Genomic DNA, 24625 nt, shown 5'->3' on the forward strand with positions numbered 1-24625 from the left:
ACTGACTGCACGCCGCACCAGCTTTTAGGCCTACAAGAGCATAGACTTGTAGTAATGTAATTAGTATTCAGTATCAGTAAAAAATCTTGAGTTGTGTGGATGGACTTTAGGCAGGGTTGTGGTTCATGCAGCTGACTTTTACTGTAAATGGCCAATGCCCCACTATGAACAGGACAAGCAATTCACAAATTTGCGGATCAAAAGCACCAGTTTGGAATATACAGATGGTGTTGAATCAGTTTGATTGCGGGATCAAATATAGTTAAAACTTGCATATTTTCATCTGACTGATACAATGTCATTAACACTAGAACCAGCTTGTAAAGGTTCTGGATTAAGACTCTCAACTCAGGCCTTTCTGTGATGTTATTCCCATGCTTGCACGGGAGTTCATTGGGTACTCCACACACACACACACATATATATACCTGTGTATATATATACTGTATATATATATACAGTATATATATATAAAGTATATACTGTATGTAGATAGCGAGCGAGCGAGCGAGAGAGAGAGATATTCACAAAACGCCTTACTATCTATGGTTGTCTTTTTTGGCTGTAATAAAACGCCTTCCTATACTTAAAAAATACTTTAAAAAAAAATCCTTACTGTTCATGGTCTTGTATTTTTTTTTAAAAACGGTTTTACACACAGGGCGGACCGGTAGTCCAGTGGTTAGCACGTCAACTTCACAGTGCAGAGGTACCGGGTTCAATTCCAGCTCCGGCCTCCCTGTGTGGAGTTTGCATGTTCTCCCCGGGCCTGCGTGGGTTTTCTCCGGGTACTCCGGTTTCCTCCCGCATTCCAAAAACATGCATGGCAGGCTGATTGAACTCTCTAGAATTGTCCCTAGGTGTGAATGTGAGCGTGGATGGTTGTTTGTCTCTGTGTGCCCTGCGATTGGCTGGCAACCGATTCAGGGTGTCCCCCGCCTACTGCCCGAAGACAGCTGGGATAGGCTCCAGCATCCCCCGCGACCCTAGTGAGGATTAAGCGGTTCGGAAAATGGATGGATGGATGGTTTTACACACACACACACACACACACACACACACACACACACACACACACACACACACACACACACACACACACACACACACACACACACACACACACACACACACACACACAAGATAAATGAATAAAATTATTTAGTAGTCTCCTCATTCTGTTTGGTCATTTGAACAGCCCATATTTTTCGCCGAATGGGTGACAGATGTCTTGTCACCCTAATGAGCACATGCAGAATAGAAAATGTATGTTACGGATGGCTGCTTTTGGGAAATAGTTTACCCAATGACTTACCGGTATCTGTGGAATCTGAAATGTTTTTGAAAACTGATGACACGCTGTCAGTTTTGAGTGTGTTGGCATGCGATGGTGGTCAGTGTTGGGAAAGTTTATTTTCTACGTAAACTAGCTCAAAGGTCAGTTCACTAGTGTTTTAATAAGATTGTTCTATTCATAGATCATATAAAAACAAATTCAATTCCTCCATCCATGATTTGAACCACTTGCACTCGATGAGGTGTAACAGTGACAGTAGTATTTCCCACCAACAAATTATGCTTCATTCAAAAGGATCATTTGTTGATTTGTTGTGTTTCTTCTCCAACAAAACCAACAAGTACGGAAGGGAATGGAGACCAGATTGTTTGTCCTTGGAAACACAAATTTTTTAAAACTCAACTACTGTATTCTACATGCCCGGTCTCCACTGTTTGATTTACCTGCCTCAGTATTTTTGCTTCATCATACAGTATATTATCTCTGCACACTTTACTAATTGAAGTCTCACTTTGTAATGTGCTATTGATATCATTTTTATTTTCATTGCCAGGGTGGCGGTGACTGTCCAGAGATGAGCATCGGTGCTATAAAAATTGCTCTGGAGATTTCACTACCAGGATCCTTCATTTACGTCTTTACAGATGCCCGGTCCAAAGATTACAAGCTGACCTACGATGTCCTTCAACTCATTCAACAGAAACAGTCCCAGGTCTGGCTGACATTCTTGACAATAGATATGTAATGATTGAGACTGATACTGACACTTTTCTGTCGTGTGTATGTAGGTCGTGTTTGTACTGACGGGGGATTGTGATGACAGGACTCACATTGGCTACAAGGCATATGAGGAAATCGCCTCCACCAGCTCTGGACAGGTCTTCCATCTGGACAAGAAACAGGTCAATGAGGTAAGTGTTACTAAAGAGAAATGCAGGAATGCGTTTTCTGTACTCCTCTGAACTTTTAAGTACAAGTTTCAATTTGTCTGAGTCATGAGGAAAATATTTTGATTCATAAAGACATGCCTTGGCCACGGTGATAAAAAGCCACCCAGTCAATGGTGAAGCTGCAGAATTTAAAAAGCGTCAGACAATTCAAAACTTCTTTTTATGTCTTTCATGCAACTGGAATGCAGTTCAATTGGTCAGTTCATCGTTTGGAATGTAGTTCGTGTCAATCTTTACAAATTACTTTAATTCACTCAACATGGCTTTGGACTGTGACTAGAATTGGACATGAGCGATGAATGGCTCTAATTCAACCAATGTGTGGAATTGTTTGTTTTTAAACCGTGTCCTGAAGCAATCGATTGAAAATTGAGCACACTTGTTTGCTGCAATTAGCGATAGCTGTTGATTTAGTCTCAAATAGTATCGTATGTGATCGAAACAAGATGGCCGGACAGACAGATTGGAGATGGATCAGAATCATCGCCATGTCCAAATTTACTCTCAATAAGTAATGGTGATATTATTTATGTGACAGGTTTTGAAATGGGTGGAGGAGGCTGTGCAGTCCTCAAAGGTCCACCTGTTGTCCACTGATCACTTCATTGGGGTCAGCAACACCTGGCAGATCCCCTTTGACCCCAGTCTCAAGGAAGTCACTGTTTCCCTCAGTGGCCCCACACCAGCCATCCAGATTATAAACCCTCAGGGTAGGATAATTGTCACTCACTTTCGGATGTCTGTAATATTGCACGAAAGGAGATCATCTTTTTATTTGGCATGACAGGTAGAGATAATGTGATTCAAAAAAACACTTCACTTTACTGTGTATGCAATATTTAACCATGCATGAGGAGACTTTGAAAATTAATTTATGTTGGCTGCATCTGTGGAAGGGGCGACTTATCACCCCGTGTTCATGTTTTGCCTCCAGGGAGGATCGTGGGCAAGAGTGATGGTCTGACTGAGTTGTTGCACATTCCCAACTCTGCCAAAGTTGTCAACATCAAAGACCCGCAGTCCGGGTTGTGGTCTATTAAGGTATAAGATCTGATCTTTACTCTTTACCTTTAAAAGTGAATGAAATTAAAGTCAACAGATCACAGTGCTAAACTATCGTTTAAACAAGTCTTGCAGCAAACAATTCAGAAGTGTATCCTTTGAATGAGGTCACAAACCATATTTGAGGGACAGCTGGGACTTTGAGAAAAGTTCTTAAGTTGAATTACTGCACTATTATATCATTGTGGTCAGATTCGGTGATAACCAATTCATTTGACGGGAATGTTCTCTGCAAGCAGTCCAGGTGGATAGAGAAACACACACACGCACACACACACACACACACACGCACACACACACGTTTTTTTGTTTATGTTTGGACAGAGATCCTGTAGCACCATCCGTGCAAAGTTGAAATGAATTACACCCTTCTATCACAGCAATGGCAAACGTGACACACATTTCTCGACAGGACAGTGTCAGCGCCAGATGTTGGGAAATCACAAGGCTTCTTACCTGAGTGATTTGTGGAAGGGGCCATGTATTCTCTGCTGTGACAGTTACTCTTCGAAGCGTCATTATGTGTCAGTGCTTTCATGATTTACGGGAAAACTTATGAGCTGAAGGATTGTGGCATCACTTCAGATTCATCCCAAATGACTCAAGTGCTCCAGTGAAATATTTTATTCAAGTTAAATGATTAAGTTTTACATCAGGATTTGGCTAGGTATTGACCCATTGGAACACCCATCATATTCCAACGAATTCATAAATAATGAGCTATTTTCGTTGTCCCTAAATCTTACCGCTTTCGAGCATACCGAGACTTTTTTGACAATTTCATGTGCTCAGCTTTTTGGTTTCAGCACAACTGTGTCTACAGAAATGTGTAATGCACGCTAATGCCTTGAATCCTGTCTTACAAGGTAGAACAGTGGTTATTAACCTTGTTAGAGCGACCGAACCCAACCAGTTCATATGCACGTTCACTGAACCCTTCATTAGTGAAAAATAAAAATGTGATTTTTTTTTTTACAAAATAAAGACATTTAAAAAAAAATCACATTTATTAAAACCAGAAAAAAAGTAAGTAAAATCACATGGCATAAGTATAGGTTTTTTCAATTGTATGACGTACGATCACGACAGTCACACGGTGCCTACTGAGCGAACCAAATTTCTGGCAGCACTGACTGGACAAGCAATATAATGTGATCATCTGCAGCCAGCCATGGCCAAGCAGGCGTGTCATAACTAATTGGCATCTTGAGTCGGGGGCGCCTTAACCTCCATGGCAGAGGCTCCGTTGAACCCCTGTGACCGATTCGCCGAAGCCCTGTTAAGAACCACTGAGGTAGAATTCAGGAGGTAGAATCTAGGTCACTGGTTCCCGACCTTATACTGTACATATATATATACACATACAGTATATACACCCTTCAAACATGGCTCCACACAACTTTGCCCAAAACGCTCCTCACATGTTTTGAAGGCAAGAAAAGATGGTGAAGAGCAAATCGAAGTCATTACCAAATGCAGACAACCTTTATTATAATGCAAATGTTTTGGGCAAATGGTTCACAATAAATCTGCTATTGTATTCAATCGAGTCAGAATTGAGTCTGATTGGTGCATCTCTTCATTTAGTATGCCCTTATTGAGACATAACAGACAAAACAGAAAAGACTGCTTCAAATATGAAAATATGACAGCGAGTGATATCCAATTCAAAATATGTTCCATGGCAAATCGTTCTGGGTACATTTCCAAGCAAATCAAAGTACAAAAGACAGTAGCTGTTGCAAATCCACCTCAACGAAAAGAACAAATTCTGTTCCTGTGGATGTAATGACCAGATGCCCTCATGTTAAGGTCCTTATAAAGTATAATTCTTCTTTTAGTTATGATGTTCAGTGTAATGGCCCAACTCTCACATCTCTAGCTTCCAACATATTGTGTCCAACAAGGTTCTTCCATTTCTCACACACGAAGACAGACAGGCAGGCGCTCTGTATTTTTCTTCATGTGTCAGACATGGAAATATTTGGAGGATAGGGAATATTCCGCATAGATTTGTTACTTCTGGAAGAGCATTGACATTTGTGGTGTGTGACATTTCCATTCGAATTTGGCGGGAACTTTAATTGAAGTAGTCATAGCTTTCATCCAAAGGCTCCTGTCTCATTTGATCACTCTCTGGATCTTTCTTGTGTTCGCTTTTATCTCTTTCTAAGGGAAAAAAAAAATCCTAATTTTTTTTTTTTTGCTTTGCTCATGGTGTTGACAATGAAGCCGTTTTCCAAATTCAACTATCCTATGGCTCTTTGCTGGCTTCAAGACTAAAACTAAGTCCTTCTCATTTGTTTCCCAAGACATCCAAAAGACCTGGGAAACATACTGTACTTTATGGGGATTTCACTCTTCTGCCATGCTGGGTTTCAGTAATACTAATAGTCTGAGACAGACTAGTTCTATGCTCTGGCAATGAATCGTGTTTGTAAGGGAATTGGATCTTTTTTAATCTGCTTTTAATCAGACATTTTTCAGTGGAGTGGAGAAAGGTGTTTTACTCAGTTGTTGTCTTGTCCTGACCCAGCTGCATTTTATGTAAAATTTCTGTTTGCAATTGTCATTCACTGCAGCTTTTAGCTGCTACCAAAGTTACCAAAGTTTGGTTATTCACTGTTGTTAAAATGAATGCGAAATTGCACATTTCGTAATTAAATAATCCACATAATCGATATTGTCCTAGCGACATTAGATGGATTTAGCAGCTTCACTTGTTAACATGCTTAGCAGTGAAGTAGCACTTTTTTGATATGGAGTTTTGTCACACTGAAGTAAACTACCTTCATGTGTTCTCTTTCATGCTAGGCAAATGCTACTGACAGTTAGATTGCACCCACTGCCAAGTCTGTGACACATCCAAGATGTTTTACGTTATCGCTCCCGAACCTATACTTTGACAGCAATTACTTGGTCTACATGTGCGCCAGACATCAAAGAAGACCGTATGAGCCATTAGATGCATTTTGATTTTCGTGCTTGTGTGTGTGTCTAATTTAACTCTGAATGTCAGACCGGTTGGGTCATTTTCAAATTGGGCAGGTTTTATACGATCGGGTCTTAGATGTTTGAACGTCACACAGGCAGACCCAATCATTTTGGCTTGTCTACGCTTGCAATCACACAAAAGGCTGTTATCATGTCAAATAAAGGGCCTCTCATTTCTGTCTGTCTTTAAAAAGGCCCTGCCAACAACTTTGAAAAATGGTTACAAGCAAAGATTTTCAGTGAAATCAGGACAGAGCATTTACAGACTGATTTCTGTATTCTAGTTAGAGCAGATCCCAACCAGAAGTAGACATATTAACATACAAACATACAGTGTCCATGAGACAATACAATACAATACAATACATTGCATATATGCTTATATATATCTATATCTATATTTGTATTGCACTTATATTGAACTGTGTACAGTTTTCTTTATCTACATTTATTTTTGTGTTTGCAAACACTTTGTTCAAGGACACTAAAAGCCAAATGCAGACAGTTAGATTCACACTAGTGAAGAATTGCTTGATTGGAGGCAATAGACATAGGTTGGAGAGCATGGAAAACATGTCTACAATAATTCATGGAGGACACCACGAATTATTTGAAAGCAACTAGCAAGGAGGCTAACACCACAGCAATGCTTTTAACACTAGTCAAACACGAGCAAGGTTGCTAAAACCCATGGGTGGTCGTCTATTCTATGAAAGCAACTAACAAGGAATGAAACAGGGCTAAAACCAAGTCATTCTTGCATCCATCCATCCATCCATTCATCCATCCATCCATTTTCTAATCCGCTAATCCTCAAGAGGGTTGCAGGTGTGCTGGAGCCTATCCCAGCTGTCTTCGGGCAGTTGTCGGGGTACACTCTGAAGTGGTTGCCAGTCAATCACAGGGCACACATAGATGAATAACCATTTGCACTCACAATCACACCTATGGACAATGTAAAGTGTTTCATTATATCACCATGCATGTTTTTTTTTTGGGGGGGGGGATGTGGGAGGAAACTGGTGTACTAGGGAAAAATACATGCAGGCACAGAGAGAACATGCAAACTCCACACAGGAAGGCTGGAGACGGAATCGCACCCTGCACCTCTGCACTGTGAGACAGACGTGCTAACCTGTTGGCCACCATGCCGCTTGTCATTCTTGCATGAATCAAAATGTTCTTGCTTGTGGTTAAACTTTCTGCACAGGTCCATGGACTGTATGCAGGCAGCACTTCCACCTTAAATGTCATAAAGCACCGAAACTCCTGGTGTTAGGGAAACTTTAGCGGAGCGCACTCTTAATCAGAATTACAATCAGAATCAAAATCATCTTTATTGAATCAGAATCAGAATCATCTTTATTGGCCAAGTTTGTAGAACACACAAGGAATTTGTCTCCGGTATAACACGCTGCTATAAACACACATGGAATTTGTCTCTGGTAGTAAGAGCCACACCATTATTACAGTAACAAGCAACTACGTCAAACAGAGATATGACATATAGAAATTAAATATAGAAAGTCACATTTACATACAGACACAGAGAAAGTCAAAAGGCCAAGAACATCATTAAACAATGTAAACAGAGTAACAACACATCAATACTGGAGAAACGTCAAAATGATGGCTCTTTGACTTCAAGTGTTAACAATAAGGTGCCCATGTGGGGTGGATGGCTGGATTATACTAGCGGGAATAAAACGCCAAGAACAGTCTTTGGTGATATCTGGAAGTACAAATGTATCCCTGTGAATGTTAACAAACCACTGCCTCCAATGCTTATCAAAGCAGAACCTGCGAAGAACCTTTACGGCCATATCTGGTTAGGTACACTGCAGTGATAGCTCAATGTACTGTCCTCCCCTCTATGTAATGACAACAACACGCAAGCAGATGCATACAAAAAAATGACTAAATATACGCTAAAACAATGATAATAAATAGAATTTCTCTGAAGTGGAACCGCTTCAAAACCGCTGATGCCACACTTACCGGAAAAGGCCTATACATGAGATTTTACCGGAAAGATGTCACGACATTTCATGATGCATGGATTGTTTAGAGAAAATCAAATATGATTTGTCAAGTCATCTCTTTTAATTGCAGACTTCTAGTGATGGAAGACACTCAGTTCGCATCTCAGGTCTCAGCAGCATAGATTTCCGAGCTGGGTTCTCCCGAAAGCCCACAATGGATTTCAAAAAGACGATCAGTCGTCCAGTTCAAGGTTAGTGAGTTGAAATATTGGTTCCAGTTAGTTCATGTCCACAGAGCTTTGTTTGTCTTTCATCCATTATTTTCCCTTCAGTGCCATCATTTGGCCAGTTTTTGAACATTGCAGTTGAAATATAAATTCGATTAACTTTCCAGGTATTCCAACCCACATCCTGCTGAACACAACTGGGCTTTCTCCACCTGCTCGAGCCGATCGGCTCGAGCTCTTGGCAATAACAGGCAGAGTCATTAAAACTCTGCCAATCCGTTACTATCCTGAACGCCAACCGTACAGCCTCTGGAACATCACCGATTTTATTCCACCAAATGAAGCCTTCTTTCTGCGGGTGACGGGATTTGACCGGGATGGTTTCGTTTTCCAGAGAGTCTCCAGTGTGTCCTTCTCAAGTATTATACCAGGTCAGTGATGCAGGTTGTACATACCGTACATTGGCAATATGAACGATGAGAGATGAACTTTGCTTTCTGATGTATCTCTTATTAGATGCTCCGAAAGTCTTGATGCCAGCAATTACCCATGGTTATTATCTCCGGAAAGGGGGTGTAAGATGTCAAGTGGAAAGCCTGATTCCCTTCACACTACGGTTCAGCAATGATGGAAGGCGACTTGGGATGGATCAATTATTCAGGTTAGCAGGGACACTGCCGATGACATAAAACCGTTATTGTTACTAAAAACAGGAAGAAAAAAAACTATTTCACGCTACACAATTATGCAGCTTACTGAAAACATACTTCAATACAATGTACAGTACCGCTGGATGTCCTAAAGCTCTGAAACGTATTTCATTCCAGGGAGTCTGACACGGCATCATGGGAAATAGAAGTGGTAACTTCAAAGGATGAAGGCTACTACGAGTGCATTGCTGTTAACAGCGCTGGGACAGGACGAGCTCGCACCTTCCTGGATGTATCAGGTCAGCGTATATTTGAGCACAATTCACTTCCTCTTCCATAAGGATATTTTCTTGGTTATTTCCAGATTATTTATTGGTTATTTCCACAATATTCAGAAACCACAAACCCTCATTCATTCATTCCCTTCCGCTTATCTGAGTTCGGGTTGCGGGGACAGCAGCTTCAGCAGGGAAGCCCAGACTTTCCTCTCCCTAGCCACTTTGCTCAGCTCTTCCTGGGGTGTCATGAGGTGTTGCCAAACCAGCTGGGAGACAGTCTCTCCAGCGTGTCCTGGGTCATCCCCAGGGCCTCCTCCCAGAACACCTCACCAGAGAGGCGTCCAGGTAGCATCCTGACAAGATACTATTCTGATGTCCTCTTTATGCAGAGCCACCTCCCGCTGTCACAGTTGAAGGCAACGTAACAGTTTCGCCCGGATCCCGAGCTGTCCTCACCTGCCATGTTATCAGCACAGTCGGCTTCAACCTAACTTGGTTGAGAGAGGGTCTTGACGCCCGTCTGGACCCTCGGGTTCGCGTCTTGACTAATCTTTCACTTCAAGTATCTTCTGTGACGGCGGATCACTCAGGCTGGTATGAGTGTATTGCTGTAAATGAAGGAGGGATGACAGCAGAGCGAGTCAACCTTGTTGTGCAAGGTAAGGAGTGTGTTTTTACACCGATGTCCATTTTCTTCATCCATCCTTGTCTGATCCGCTGTTTTTCAATGACATTGTGCTTGTGCTTTTTGTTATTGTTTTATTTTTTTTGCTGCGTAGATGTATTTATTTGTCAGTGCCTCCTTGTCTTCCAATTCCCCATGGTGTTGCCTCATAACAGGAAAGTGCACACAGGCTCAAATAGGAAAACATTCAGAGGTATCTGGTATTGGACAAGAGAGCCTGGCTCACAGTTTCTATTCTCATTCATCCAGAAGATTTATGACAATGTTGAGTTCAAGACGATCAAGTATATCCACCAAATTCATCAAACCAAGTGTTTATGAATGTTGATTTGTGCTTAGGGAAACTGAGGAGGGCCTGCACATAAAATTGGTATTCCCAAACACATTCACAGTCATTGGTGATCAATCATGTTATCTGAGTGAGTGATTGATTTTATTGTCTACGATTCAAAACTGCTCCCACCAAGATGGAAGTTTAAAGTTAAAGACTTGTCCAATGTCTTAGTGTGAGTAAGAATTCAGATTCAAACAGAACTAAGCGATTTAACGCCATCCCTGATAATGTAAGGAAAACAGGGAATGGATATTTGCCTGTGCGATTTACACTGTCTGACATCACAAAACTTTGCAAGCCCAACCTCTGAATATGTGATCCTATGCTGTGTCTACAGTATATGCCCTACTTCCTTTTTTGCCTCACTATAATTCCCTCGAATGCTTTATTGGGCACGTGAAAGCATTTAGTTTTCTGAATTAATTTTCCAAATTAAGGATATTACATTTCGAGAGCGTTATGTTTTTCACATTTCAAGAATCAGGAGTGAGGTGTAGCAGTAATAAAAGCCGGAGCCCATTACAGAGAGTCAGGAGGCCAAGAAAGAACGAGAGAGAGAAACAAGTATTTGCACGCTCTACTGCGTTGACTTTGTTAGACAACCGCCAGTCGGAAGAGAAGCTAATTCACAGGCCATATGGTGCTACCAAAATTCCTCCTTCGAAAAGTTTGAGCCAGGTTTTGATACCTAACCTTTGTTACTTTATTCCACCATGCCTTTTTCTGCATGACTTTATATGACATTTTCTTTTTTAAACTAAGATTCAGACCTATTTTGTGTGTGCGTGTGTGTGTGTGTGTGTGTGTATGTGTGTGTGCGTGCGTGTGTGCATGTGTGTGTCTTTTTTCTCACTCCCTCTCTCAAACAGCTGTCAGCAAGCTATGAAGGGATTGTAATTACCCCCCGTCTTTGCTATCATAGCCATTTGCCTCCCTTTGAAGAGACTCAGGTCTGATCACCCGCAACACTTTGACAGAATGTCGTTGACTTGAGAGTAGGTTGAAAATGCATATGTGATGCCATGTGCCTTTTTCTATCACGTGTATTTGCATCGCAGGACTGAGAAAGACTTTTTTTCTTGGTCTTGGACTGAAGATGGACTTAATGTTGAAGTTGCGTTATATATATTACATACATACCTGTATATACTATTGGGTGGCACAGTGCATGTGGTTAGCACACCCGCCTGACATTTCGGAGGTTGGGGGTTCGAATCGGGGCTCTGGACTTCCTGAGTGGAGTTCATATGTTCCCCCTGTGCTTGCGTAGGTTGTTGACGGACACCTCTGGCTTTGGCCATATTCCATATCCACACGTTAGGTTCATTGAAGACTGTAAATTGTCCAAAGGTGTAAATGTGAGTGTGAATGGTTCTTTGTTTATATATTATATGACAGGGGTGTCAAACTCATTTCACATTGTGGGCCACATACGGACTCGGTATATGTCAAGTGGGCTGCACCATTAACTTTCTACCATACTCTGGTATAAATAACCAAAATATCATGTCTTTCCTTTGTTTTGGTAAAAAGAAGCCTTGGCGCATTGATACCGTCTGATGTGTTGGGTCTGTTTCAGTGACAGACCGAGACTGCTGTTTTCTTCTCTGAGTAAAACAATGTTGTCTTCTATGCTGATCAAAACAGTGTTCCCCCTAGTGGATAATCCATGAAGTGCATTTTATGAAAAATATTCATTCCGTGTCTATAATGCATTTTTTCACTTTTGGGACAGGCTTCAGCACATCCTGATGAGCATAAGCGAGATAGATAGATAGATAGATAGATAGATAGATAGATAGATAGATAGATAGATAGATAGATAGATGGTTATGTTTGGTTTTGTTTCCTCATATGCCCTTTTTGTCACCACCTGTCCCTTGTGTTGAACCAATCAGTTCCCTCAAGTCAACCCTTTGTGTCTTGTCCAGATGTTTCTCGTTGTCTCGTCACTTTGCTTGTATTTAGTTCCCTGAGTTCTGTCAGTCTTTGTTGGGTCATTGTGAGTTATGAGTATGTGACTGTGTGCTCAGCTCCTGTCACATTTTGTTTTAATGGCACGGGTTTATTTTGTTACTTTGGCTTCCTTGTGATTTCCAGGCATTTGTTTGAGCACTTCGACTTAGTGTTTTTCCATTGTACTCCTGTGTGTATTTTTGTTCAATACATTTTGGTCAATCCTCCCTGCCTCCCTGCTGTTTGGGACCATGTAAAACGTGACATAGAAAACGAAACATAGATATCGTCATCTTCATGTTCATGTTGTCAAACATTGTTGCTCCTTTGAATCCAACAATAAAACCTTCGAGGAGGATAACGTAATTGATACTTACCAAGACTAAGGATCAAATGATTTGAGCATCATTTTGTTTGCTCGTTCCCTATTTTGCCTCTGATTCCTCTGGCTTTGAGAAGAAAATACTTTCTAATAACTCCAGTAATGATGCAGGATGATACTGACGTCAGGAACATCACAGCACTCTTGCCAATATAGTACCATTATTTACCGTATTCAATGAGGGCACACGGTTTAGATGTTATATTCATAAATATTACACTTCAAATATCAGCCAATGGTGCAAGCTTGTAAACAAAAACGAGTTGAAAACCTTTGTGTGACTCTCTGTAATCAGTGTGCCAAAATGAGTATTTCAATTCCTTATTGATATTTGCAAAATGTGTCTAGAGGTATGAAAGTGCAGACAATGACAGAGAGCAGTAGCAAACTTAAATGAGAACTGAGGTACTTGGATTGTGTATGTCTTGATTTTTCTTAGCCTATTTTTAATGTTTGCTTGAAATGTTTCATCAGTCTGCCAAGGGAGTAGAAACTGAGATCAGCCGATAGCTATAATCTTGCATACTTTCATGTAAATGCTCATTAATATGCATGTTTTATTAGATCGATACATACAATAAAACACAGATGACTTGTATGCAGCTGATCAATTCCCCTTCATTCTTCGAAGCAGTCCATATTTTGACTTTTCTCCCGAGCTGGGGTGTCCAACCCTGTCCTCGATGGCCCCTATCCAACATGTTTTCGATGTCTCCCTCCCACAACATACCTGATTCAAATGATCAGGATCGTGATCAAGTCATAATTGAATCAGGTGTGTTGGAGGAGGGACACGTCTGAAGCATTCTTGCTCGGGGCCCTCGAGGATTGGAATTGGACATGCCTGCTCTAAAGTCGGCTGGGATACAATCCAGAAACTTCCATGACCTTGAACAGTAAAAGTAGTTTAAAAAAATGGATGGGTTTTGTTTTTTCCATTGCTAACCAGTATGTGGAAGTTGATCACAAAAGAGAACATATAAAGGCTCTCCAACTATGCATTATACGTACAGTACCAAAAACAACAGCCATTGTAGTTTATGTACTGTAGGTGTAATGAATGATTTTAGGAACAAAATAAGGAATCTTATGTGATGAAATTGACAGAAGAGAGGCAGGGAGTGGGTGTGAGCATGACTTACGAGTGGAAGCTCGGTAAGAAAGTATGTTTTAAAGCTATAATGCTGCAAATTTAGGTAAAAAAAAAAGGTCTTTACTCCAAGTGTCCTTGCCATCTGTGGACAGGGTGACTTCATCCATCCAAAGAGACAAGCAAGAGGATGGTCTCGTTTGTCTGCACGAGAATCCATGTACTTACATCTGACATTCTGGTGTATACAGTAGAGCTTCATGCTGTGCTATGTCAAGCGATGTAGCAGGAATAAATCACATTATTATATCATTGATGCGCACTGAAATTGTGATTTATGCTGGAAGCCGTTTCCCCACGCTGAACTTTCTACAAGTGGAGTTCGGTGACTCAATTTGGCAGTTATAGCGGAACACACCCTTAAAGTGTTGAGGGACACATCATGAATCAAGTGGCTCCTCTCTGAAGATTCCACAGTTATCCAGGACTGGCGACAACTAATAACCTTCTTAGTTGGAGCAACTCTTCACGTTGATTCAATTTATGAGTGCCTGAACTACAGTAGATGCCGTAGAACACTGCGCTGCTTTTTGACAAGTAAACTATATTCTATAAATCTGGAATGTCATTTTCCCTTTAGAGATGCCTCGTGTCTCCGTGGAGCCTCGGAACCAGACGTTTACATCAGGAGAAGAAGTCAAGATCAGATGCTCAGCCAGTGGCTACCCGCCACCCTTCCTGGCTTGGACACACAACGGCATGTTTATTATGGCATCAAGCAGGTAAATTCACTATTCTTTTGAAAGTGTTTCACATTTTATTTGCACTTGGTTAAGATGCAAAACATAATTTTGTTCAGACACAGAATGACAGGTGATGGCACGCTATCAATAAGAAACATAGAGAAGATGGATGAAGGTGTTTATGGCTGCTTGGCCAGCAACCAAGCGGGAACTGACTCCATGGTTTCCATCCTCACTTACATCGGTGAATGATACACACTGGCATTTCTTGAATGTACACAGACAAGAGACATTTACTTTAACAATAAAAACACAAACTACACCCAAGTACTGTACAATACTTAGTTAACTGCTTTGTCCGTAGAATCTCCTGTGGTGACAGTGGCTGTTGATGAGATTCTCACTGGTATTGGAGAAAACACCGTGATGGCCTGTTCTGCATCAGGAATCCCCCACCCAGAGATCTGGTGGTACAAAGGTACATTTTACAAGTAGCGTTTTCAAGTGAATTTGACATGCATAGTATTATTCTATAAGCTGCGCACCTACAAGTATTCCATTTTCTCAAAAGCCGACAGTGCGCCCTATAGTCCGATATGGCTTGTATATGGATCGATATTCTGATTTCTTGGACGTAGTAATTTGAATGTTCTGTCAAGCGCTTTGTTACAGCGGCAGCGGTTGTTAAAGCTCTATTTAAGTAAATCTGTATTGTATTGTATTCCCTTTAGCGTAGCTCCATCTAATGAATGCATAACCTAACCTTAGCCACTATTGTAGCTTCTATTCTATGTGCCTTATAATGCGGTGCACCCTATATATGAAAAAGAGCCTTATATTGCGGAAAATACGGTAGTTTAGTCACACAAGACTTAGGGAATGAAGCCACAACCTTCAGGTTTGGAGACAGCTACTCTCCAACCTGAGCCATGCCGTTCATACTGTGTTTTAGTTAGCCTATTGCTGGTGTCGGACACGATACTCGTAGCTCCAAAAAACAGACCATTTTTGAGTTCTCCTTATTGGAGACTACTACTAACAAATGGCTTCGGTGGTAAAGTGGTTTTCTTCCAACCTGAAGGTTGTGGGTTTGTTCCTCAACCCGTGAGTGACTTTATTTTAAAATAAACTATTACTGTGCACAGTCGCTGATGGTGGAGCGGTACACTCGCCTGACTTGTCTGTGGGCAGTGTGGGATCGGTTCCCACTCAGTGACAGTGTGGATGTGGGTGTGAATGGTTGTTTGTTTCTATATGTGCCCTGTGACTGATTGGTGTCCAGTTCAGGGTGTCGTCCGCCTTCCACAAAAAGTCCGCTGGGAAAGGCTCCAGCAACTCCCCGCAACCCTGTTCAGGATAAGCGGTGTTGAAAATAGATGCATTGATATTACTATGCAAATAAAATGTGATAAAAACGTTTTTTTCAAGTAACTATCACTCCAAATGTTTTCAGTGTAACAACACAGAGACATAATCACATGAATCACATTTTAGACAAACGATAAAATAGAAAATAAAATTGAGTAACAAGTACAAGCTTAAGCAATTTCTTCTGCTCGCCAGGTGATGTCCAGCTGCAATCAACAGCTTCGTTGGACATAGATGCACTGGCAGGTACAATGACCATCAAGAATACCCAGGAAGTTGATGCTGGAGACTACACTTGTGTGGCTTCCAACACTGCTGGCACTTCATCAGGAAAGGTTGCTCTTGATGTTGGGGGTATGTGTGCAATTGTTTATGTTTTCATTAGGTTTTTTTTTTCATATGTAAATGCGGAATGGAGAATGTATATGAATGCCGATCTAAAGTACATGGTGACCCAAAAAGATGCGTACCCATGAAAATTTCAATTGTGAGTTTGATTAAAAAGCTATTTATTTCAAATTACAACCACACATTATTCAGTTTATGGAAGACCATTCACCAGAGTTTCAGCTATTTCTGTCAATTTTTAGTCAATTTATGGCTTTCCCAAGATGTGTTCCAAATGTCCACCATTCCGTTGCAAGCAAACCTGTACTCGTCTGACAAAGTTGTCAATCACTTTTACACACTGCCTGAATAAGTTCCCCCTGTGGCTTTAGAACATAAGTTCACTACAGTCCCATGCTCTCTGAACTTCGTAACCCAACTAACAATCGTTGATTTTGGTGGAAAGTTGCGACAATGGAAACGTTTTCGAAACTGAATCTGTACACTCTGGTATGATTTTGTTGCAAAATAGATCTCCAGGGAGAATATCTTCTGCTGATTTGTCCAAGACATTTTTGGGGCAACTATAGCTAAAAACGATCATCCATAGGTTCACCTTTCACGTCCTGCAACAGAAAAGACATTCGTTAAAAAAAGGATTTTTTATCGAATAAAATATGGGTACGCATCTTTTTGGGTCACCCTGTACTATGCAATAGAGGTTGACATATTTTTGGGAATCCCACGGGTCACGGAATTCCCTCAGGATTCTCACGGGATTGAAGTAAACTTTACCTTTGATCATGGATTCGGATGGTACAAAATACAAATGTTTTTTTTTTTACTATGGTCCAGGACCGGGACTGGGATGTGATTTTTTTCTGTGGGAGTGGGATGGGACAACGTATTGCACTAAACGCATCAAATGTGGCACACATTTTGATTGAGTGTGTAATTGGTGTGCAAACATGAGGAATGACAAGGAGAGCTTCTGCCTTTAAACAGCTGCCTCAAACAGTGAATGCAGTTAGTTTTACAACCATCAACTTTCTGAGGCAAATAAATTTGCAAAAGGGCCACATGAGAAACTGTAATGCTTGCCGAGCCAAGTGTTAGCATATTTTAAATGTACATGTATGTAGAAAAAGCATATTGTCTAGTATCAATAAAATGCTACATGTCTATATTTGTAATAACTAGAAAATAACATTTTAAAAGATTATATATACCGGTAGCCATTAAAATGACATCTTTCCACATTCAGTTCCAAGGCACAAGATGATTACCGGTACTGGTAGTTTATATGTTAATTAGCTGTGTGGTATATGCTTTCATAGCCAGATAAAAGCTATACTTGGATTTTTTGCACCTACACACAAACACGAAAATGACGGCAATATTGAGTGTACTGACACTTCAGTCACTGGGCAGCTCTTTGATGAGTCTGTGCACAATCCTTACTGAATGGGCAGCTTAGTTGCCTTCAGCACATATTACACGCAGATGAAATATAATGACCCTTGCCCACTTCAACTTCATTGCAGATGCACCAAAGTTCACCCAAGAGCCATTAAACGTGGCGGTGGACATTGGTTCCAATGTGACCCTGCCATGCCAAGCCCAAGGCTATCCAGATCCACAAGTCACCTGGAGGAGACTGGACGGTTTGCCCCTTTTCAATCAGCACCACGGACGTAGCATCATGACTCAAGACAAGCGAGGTCTTCATATCACCAGTGAGTTTCACATTCACAGGCATGCGGACTGTGAAGTCCATTATTTGGGTTGAAACATTTCTTCCCCATGTCAGACCTGTGGGTTGAGGATGAGACAGAATATGTCTGTGAGGCTTCCAACCATTTTGGCAAGATCCAAACCCACGCAAGCATCACTGTGACAGGACTGGGTAAGAATGAGATTTGATATGAAATATGTTGGCACTGTAGCTTTGTTTTATTTTATTCATTTGTCGGTCCGTATAAAGGTCACAGTACAGTTCCTAAAACAAAAAATGAACGGCAACAAAACAAATGGCGCAATTGGTCGTGATGTACCGTTTTGAGCATTGACACATGCGACTTTGTTAGTATTTGAACCCATGTACCCTGTGAACAACTGTGTCCGTTTGACCGTTCCTCTGCTGTGAAAACACTCCAAGGTCAAAGTACAGACCCACATTATCGCATATTTGAATTCACTCCTCTGCAATTGCCTAATGGACATCAAACAAAAGAGGCTTCACTTGATCTGCGGTAATTTTACGCCAGCTTTCTGTCGATGTTGTTTGCGCCCCCAAAACTGTGTGTGGGCTATTATCACTTGTGTTAGTGAATTAGACGTTGTTTATCAATTAGGCTATCTATTTTCTCCATTTTGACTGGTTAGCGCAACACAAAAGCCTCGCAAACCTTTAGTGGATTCCGCCCTGTGTTTATCTATTAGCTATTGGAAAATTGTATATTTATATATTAATGTGACTAAAATCAAATGATCAAATGGCATTTTGTGAGTAAGTTATGCAGAAATCGAGCTAATTTCAAAGAGTTCACACGTTTTTTCTTGCAAGCATATGATCACCTCTGCGGGGAAACAAAGTGTGAGTGTCCTTCCTTTTAGCGGATGTGGAAAATTCACATAGTGTTTATATTGCTTTGTGTTTACAGCAACCAGTCGTTCTTTTTTTTTCCCCTCTCGTTGAAAATACAAACTCTGTGAAGTATCACTAATGGCTGACGGCTGCAATCAAATCAAATTGGTTTCCAAATCATTTGAAAAAAAAGTGTTTAATTAAGATGTGTTGTTGAAGTGTTCTTTCATCGAACAAAACCCAAAACCCGTCCCAGAAGTAATTAATTCACTTTTTCGCGATCAATGGCCAACTTTTCTTGACCGAAGCAATCCGTAATCGCTTGAATGTTGTCTGCAGTGACGCCTGTCATTGCAATGAGTCCAGCAATGATCAGTGTGATCAAGGACCAGCAGTTGACTTTACCCTGTGTACTGTTGGCTGGCAATCCACTGCCCGACAGACAGTGGCTGCACAACTATGGCCTTGTAAGTACAACGGATCTTTAATAAATAGAAGTTAAACAGAAGTTGAAAAGTTGTCATGCATATGCCATAAGCCTGCCATTTTTTTTTAGGTGACCTCAGATGAGTATGTGACTGTACGGAGGGATGGCAGTCTGCACATTGAGCGAGTTCAGCTGGACGACGCTGGTGACTACACATGCTTGGCTGAGAGCCTTGTTGGTGCCACCAATCACACCACAGCTGTCAACGTCCACGGTAGTGTACAAAGATGACCACGGGTACACAACATAACACAAACAAACAAACAATGAGACACATATTTATTTATAAGACAAGAAAACCTTTCATAGTCTCACAATGGAGAAATTCCCACTTCACAGCAGTATACTGCCTCACAGTTTTGAGGTTTGAATCTCTGCTACCGCCTTACTTGTGAGGAGTTTGCATGTTTTTCTCATGCCTGCATGGGAGTTCTCATTTTCCAGCTTCCTCACACATGACAGTAACTGGTTGGTGAGTGAATTTTACGTAAAGACCAAGAGATTTTAGCGTAGATTTAGTTTCAAACGTACGGCCCGCGGGCTGGAACCGGCCCGGAGGATAATTCAAAAGTGAAAAAATGCATACAAGACACGAATGAATATTTTAATAAGGTGCAATTCATGGAGTATCCGCTAGGGGACACACTGTTTTGATCAAAGTAGAAGACAACAGCAGTCTCAGTCTGTCATCGAGACAGACCCAACACAGCAGACGCATAGGCAGGGATTAAATTTTGATTTTATATGTAAATGGTTTGAAAATTCCTTTCTTTATAAATCTCGTTTAATCTTAAAGCGCATTACTATATTACTGATTGTGCCTTTGTATAATCAGTTGGATCAGTTGCAATGCATACTGTATATGTGAATGATAAAAGTAAATTGCACATTTGTCTAAGGAAATCCAAGGTGCCTCATGAAATGTTTTGTAAAAGTTATGTTCATTAAATTTCAACATTTTCCTAATGTTCTTGTGCTTCTTTCGACCAAAACAAAGGAAAGACATGTTATTTTGGTTAATTATAGCAGAGTATGTTATAATTTTAATGGTCCGGCCCACTTGACATCTACTGAGGCCGTATGTGGCCCACAATGTGAAATGAGTTTGACACCCGTGCTTGAGCAAATAACATATATTGTCATTTTGCCATCATGTAGAAATGATGGTAAAATGATTTAATATTACCATGAACTTAGAATCACGACAGTTCCAGTCAGCTTTATTTTTTTTTTACAATTATTACACAATACTGTACTATAGAATGAAACCAAAGATCAAAACCTGTTTTTGCCGCCTATGTAAATTTGGCAAGCTGTACAGAGACGAGGCTTGGAGACTATTGACATTGGTCTACAGTCCCTTAGCCAATCAGGATGCAGAACAAAATGCACTGTTCTTATTGGTTCCGGCTCACCCACGACCCTGATTAGTCAAGTATCAAGTATCAAGTACAACTTTATTGTCAAATGTGCATACAGCACAGATGAAATTTCCTCCCTCTTAAACAGACAACAGACAACAAGAGGAGCCGCTGCGGGTGCCCGCGCCACCATCAAAAAAATTAGGATAAGCAGAATAGAAAATGAATGGATATGGTGGATATGGCATACAAGATGGTGAAGGACATATTTTTTATGCAGGAAAATCAGATCAGTGTAACAGGTTACACATTCTCCTAAACCTTTGGGGGTTGTGATGCAAGCCAACCTATTTTGCTTTTGACTAGAAATATCTGGATTGACCTTTGTGTATTTAATTGCCTCTGCTGAGGGAGAGAGGTTTCTCCCCCACATCTCTTTCAAAGCATTTTCAAGGCCAATTTTCCACAAATAGGGTGGAAGGCTACAGGCTGGAGCAAGGAAAAATAATATTTATTTGAAAGCTAATCTTGAAACACATTTTTGTACACATTTCACAACAAGTGTTTGGGCCGTATAATCATTGATTTTTTTCAGTGCACTGGTCTTACATTTACATCGGTCAATCATATGTGATGTATAAATTAGGGTGGCAAAGGTTTGGCCCTGGGGCCACTTGCAGCTTTTTATTGGCCCACAATGTATTCTAATAATAAATCCAAAACATGGTCTGCATCAGAAGGTTAAAAGAGGTGAAAATGTTGAAAGGTGTTGCATTTTTTAAAATGAAAAAAATTATAAATCCACGTGTCGCTGATGGTGTAGTGGTACACTCGCCTGACTTGTGAGCGGGCAGCGTGGGATCGCTTCCCACTCAGTGACGGTGTGTTTGCGGGTGTGAATGGTTGCTCGTCCCTATGTGCCCAACAACTGACTGGCAGCCAGTTCAGGGTGCCTTCCACCCGAAGTCAGCTGGGATAGGCTCCAACACCCCCCGCGACCCTGTTCAGGATAAACGGTGTTGAAAATGGATGCATGAGAAATGGATGGATAAATGGACGTTTTTGGAATATCTGATGCCAGAGGTCATGAAGAAACCCACGCAAACATAGGGAGAGTATGCTCCACTCCACACAGGAATGCCAAAACCTCGATTCAAACCTCAGAACTGTGAAGTGGATGTGCTTACGATTACATCAACCTTGCCGCCCCCAGGTGCCTAGATAGCCGCAAAAATAGAAAACACAGAAAGATGAGCAAATTGAAAGGGAAATAAAATGAAGCCCATAGTTTCATGCTTGACAAGGTGATGTAAAAAAAAAAAAAAGTGACCATTAAGAATTGGCCAAAAACAAATGGACAGATGCCAGGATAATGAAGCTGCTGTGACAACCAAATTTTCAATAAAGAAATGAATTACATTAATCCATTCAAGAGCATTTCCCCTTTTCTGTTAGTTCAGTGTAACACTTGTGACAGACAAAATTTTGTTTTTTCAGTGATAGGTGAGCGAAGTAAAAAAACAAAAAAAACATCACGGGACAGTAACAAGATGGAGAGAAAAGGAAAATGAATTACCTTTGCCAAGTTTTCACTGAAGGAAAAGCCATTCTCCAGATGCTTCTGAGATGCAAGACATCCCAGTAATGTTAAAATAGTTTATCCACAAAATGATTGCAATGACTTTCCAACTTTGTTTCTGCTATTAGTGATTCCATCCATTCAACATGGCCCTCAAGTGTTCAGCACGATTGAGGGGACACCCATCTCTCTGCCCTGCCGTGCCAGTGGGATACCCACACCTGAGACCACCTGGTCTAAGGTCTGTAATGGTATTTACATCATTTTCTTTTATTTATATTAATAATAATAATAATAATACATCACATTTGCAAGCGCCTTTCATAACACTCAAGGACACTGTACAACCAAGAGCAATAGTAAAACACAGATAAAATAATAAAGAAAGAAAGAAAGATTTAAGGCGGGTAGGCAAGTCTGAATAGGTGGGTTTTGAGCTGGGTTTTGAATATGGAAAGAGAGTCAATATTACGAATGTTGGGAGGAAGTGAGTTCCAGAGTTTGGGGGCAGAGCGACTGAAGGCTCTGCACCCCATTGTACTGAGACGGGCAGAGGGTAGAAAAAGGTGGAGGGAGGATGAGGACCTGAGTGAGCGAGGGGGAATGGAGATTTGAAGAAGATCTGACAGATAGGGGGGCGCAAGGTTATGGATGGCTTTGAATGTATAGAGAAGTAATTTGAAGTTGATTCTAAGTTTGACAGGAAGCCAGTGGAGCTGTCGGAGGATGGGGGTGATATGATGGAAGGAGGGGGTTCTCGTGATGATCTGGGCTGCTGAATTCTGAACAAGTTGAAGTTTGTGGAGGAATTTTTGATGGACACCGAAGAGGAGTGAGTTACAGTAGTCAATACGGGAAGTGACGAGACTGTGAACAAAGATAGCAGTGGTGTGAGGAGTGAGTGAGGGACGGAGGCGGTTTATATTGCGAAGGTGGAAATGAGCGGACCGGGTAATGATATTGATGTGGGAGTGAAAGGACAGTGAACTGTCAAAGATGACACCCAGACTCTTCACCTGGGGGGAAGGAGATATAGTGGCATTATCAATTATTATTATATATATTACCCACAAAAAGTTAGTGATATTTGGCTTTCAGGTGAAATTTATGGAAAATGTAAAAGGTTCACGCGACATGAAAATAGGGCATTTAAGTAGCAGGATGCACTGGTAATTTCCTCATCTCAAACAATTAATTGAAACTAAAGTCAACAACAATAGTGGGTACACTACAACAAAAAATGACTTGATGAGTGATTGAGATGTTTAATCTCAATCACTCATCAAGTGCCCTTGAGCATCGATTACACCTTGATGACGACAATGTCTCATGCTGTTCATAAGTCGATTTATTTTCTGCTGAGGCACGGCGTCCCATTCTTCTTGAAGGGTAGCCCCCAGATCATTGAGGTTCTGGGGTGCATGCAGCGTTTTGAGCCTCTACACGGCGACTCAGCTGATCCCACAGGTTTTCAATAGGATTCAGGTCTGAAAAAAGTGCAGACCATTCCATTTGAGGTACACCAGTTCTCAACAACCGTTCCTTGACGATGCGACCTTGATGAGCTGGAGGAGCATTGTCGTTCCGTGAAGATGAAATTAGGCCCATGTTGTTCATGTAGAAGCACAATCACTGGAAATCATAATGTTATTCAGGTAATATGGGCTTGTCACTGTCCCAAGTGTAGGGCAGTTCTGTACCGACTGGACACACCTGCCCACACTGTAACACCCCCACCACCAAAAGCTCATCTGGCGAAAAAAGTGGCTAGTAAGCAGCGCTCTTCTTGGCATCGCCGACAACACTAGTATCTCGTCCAGTGTAAATGCTCCCTGGCCCATGCAAGACGATGAGGCCTGGTGGTGTGTTCAGGTACCCTTGCAGGTCATTTAGCATGCAGACCACACTGATGTTAGCGGTTTGGAATGGTTAACGTGACGCTTGGGTGCCTCTCACTTCCCTTAAACATGCCTGGAGTTGAGTGGCATTTATCATCCGGTTTCTCAGGGCATTGTTCACAATGTAGCGATCATCAGCATGGGATGTGGCCAAAGGACGTCCACTTCTACATCTTTCTGTGACTCTTTCAGTCTCTTGTAGAAAAAAAGGTCTCAGCTCAGATTTCCTTCATACAGCGTCGCTGTACTGACAATTCCAAAATAAGCATTTGTATTCAGCGGAATAATAAAAGGCAAGAGAAGGTAAACACAAATTGAAATATCACTTTCTGGGCTGTCAGCACAGCCAGTCAGTATCATGGAATGACAACAGTCACAATAAATAATT

General features: G+C 41.2%; 1 protein-coding gene across 2 annotated transcripts in view; it reads left to right on the plus strand.

Moving 5' to 3' along the window:
• hmcn1 (hemicentin 1) overlaps nt 1-24625 on the plus strand; it is an 86861-nt gene that overhangs the window by 12834 nt on the left and 49402 nt on the right. For both annotated transcript variants that reach the window (XM_086115001.1, XM_086115002.1), the window contains exons 3-20: nt 1851-2009; nt 2086-2208; nt 2786-2957; nt 3182-3288; nt 8416-8536; nt 8680-8943; nt 9029-9173; nt 9340-9461; nt 9830-10099; nt 14528-14669; nt 14747-14874; nt 14995-15108; nt 16194-16352; nt 17870-18061; nt 18136-18231; nt 19252-19379; nt 19469-19613; nt 22468-22580. In XM_086115001.1, the coding sequence (XP_085971127.1) occupies nt 1851-2009; nt 2086-2208; nt 2786-2957; nt 3182-3288; nt 8416-8536; nt 8680-8943; nt 9029-9173; nt 9340-9461; nt 9830-10099; nt 14528-14669; nt 14747-14874; nt 14995-15108; nt 16194-16352; nt 17870-18061; nt 18136-18231; nt 19252-19379; nt 19469-19613; nt 22468-22580 (2700 nt within the window). The remainder of the gene's footprint in view (nt 1-1850; nt 2010-2085; nt 2209-2785; nt 2958-3181; nt 3289-8415; nt 8537-8679; nt 8944-9028; nt 9174-9339; nt 9462-9829; nt 10100-14527; nt 14670-14746; nt 14875-14994; nt 15109-16193; nt 16353-17869; nt 18062-18135; nt 18232-19251; nt 19380-19468; nt 19614-22467; nt 22581-24625) is intronic.

This window comes from Hippocampus guttulatus, chromosome 7, assembly GCF_054856545.1.
Source record: "Hippocampus guttulatus isolate MCC_2025c chromosome 7, RoL_Hgut_1.0, whole genome shotgun sequence".
NCBI lineage: Eukaryota > Metazoa > Chordata > Actinopteri > Syngnathiformes > Syngnathidae > Hippocampus > Hippocampus guttulatus.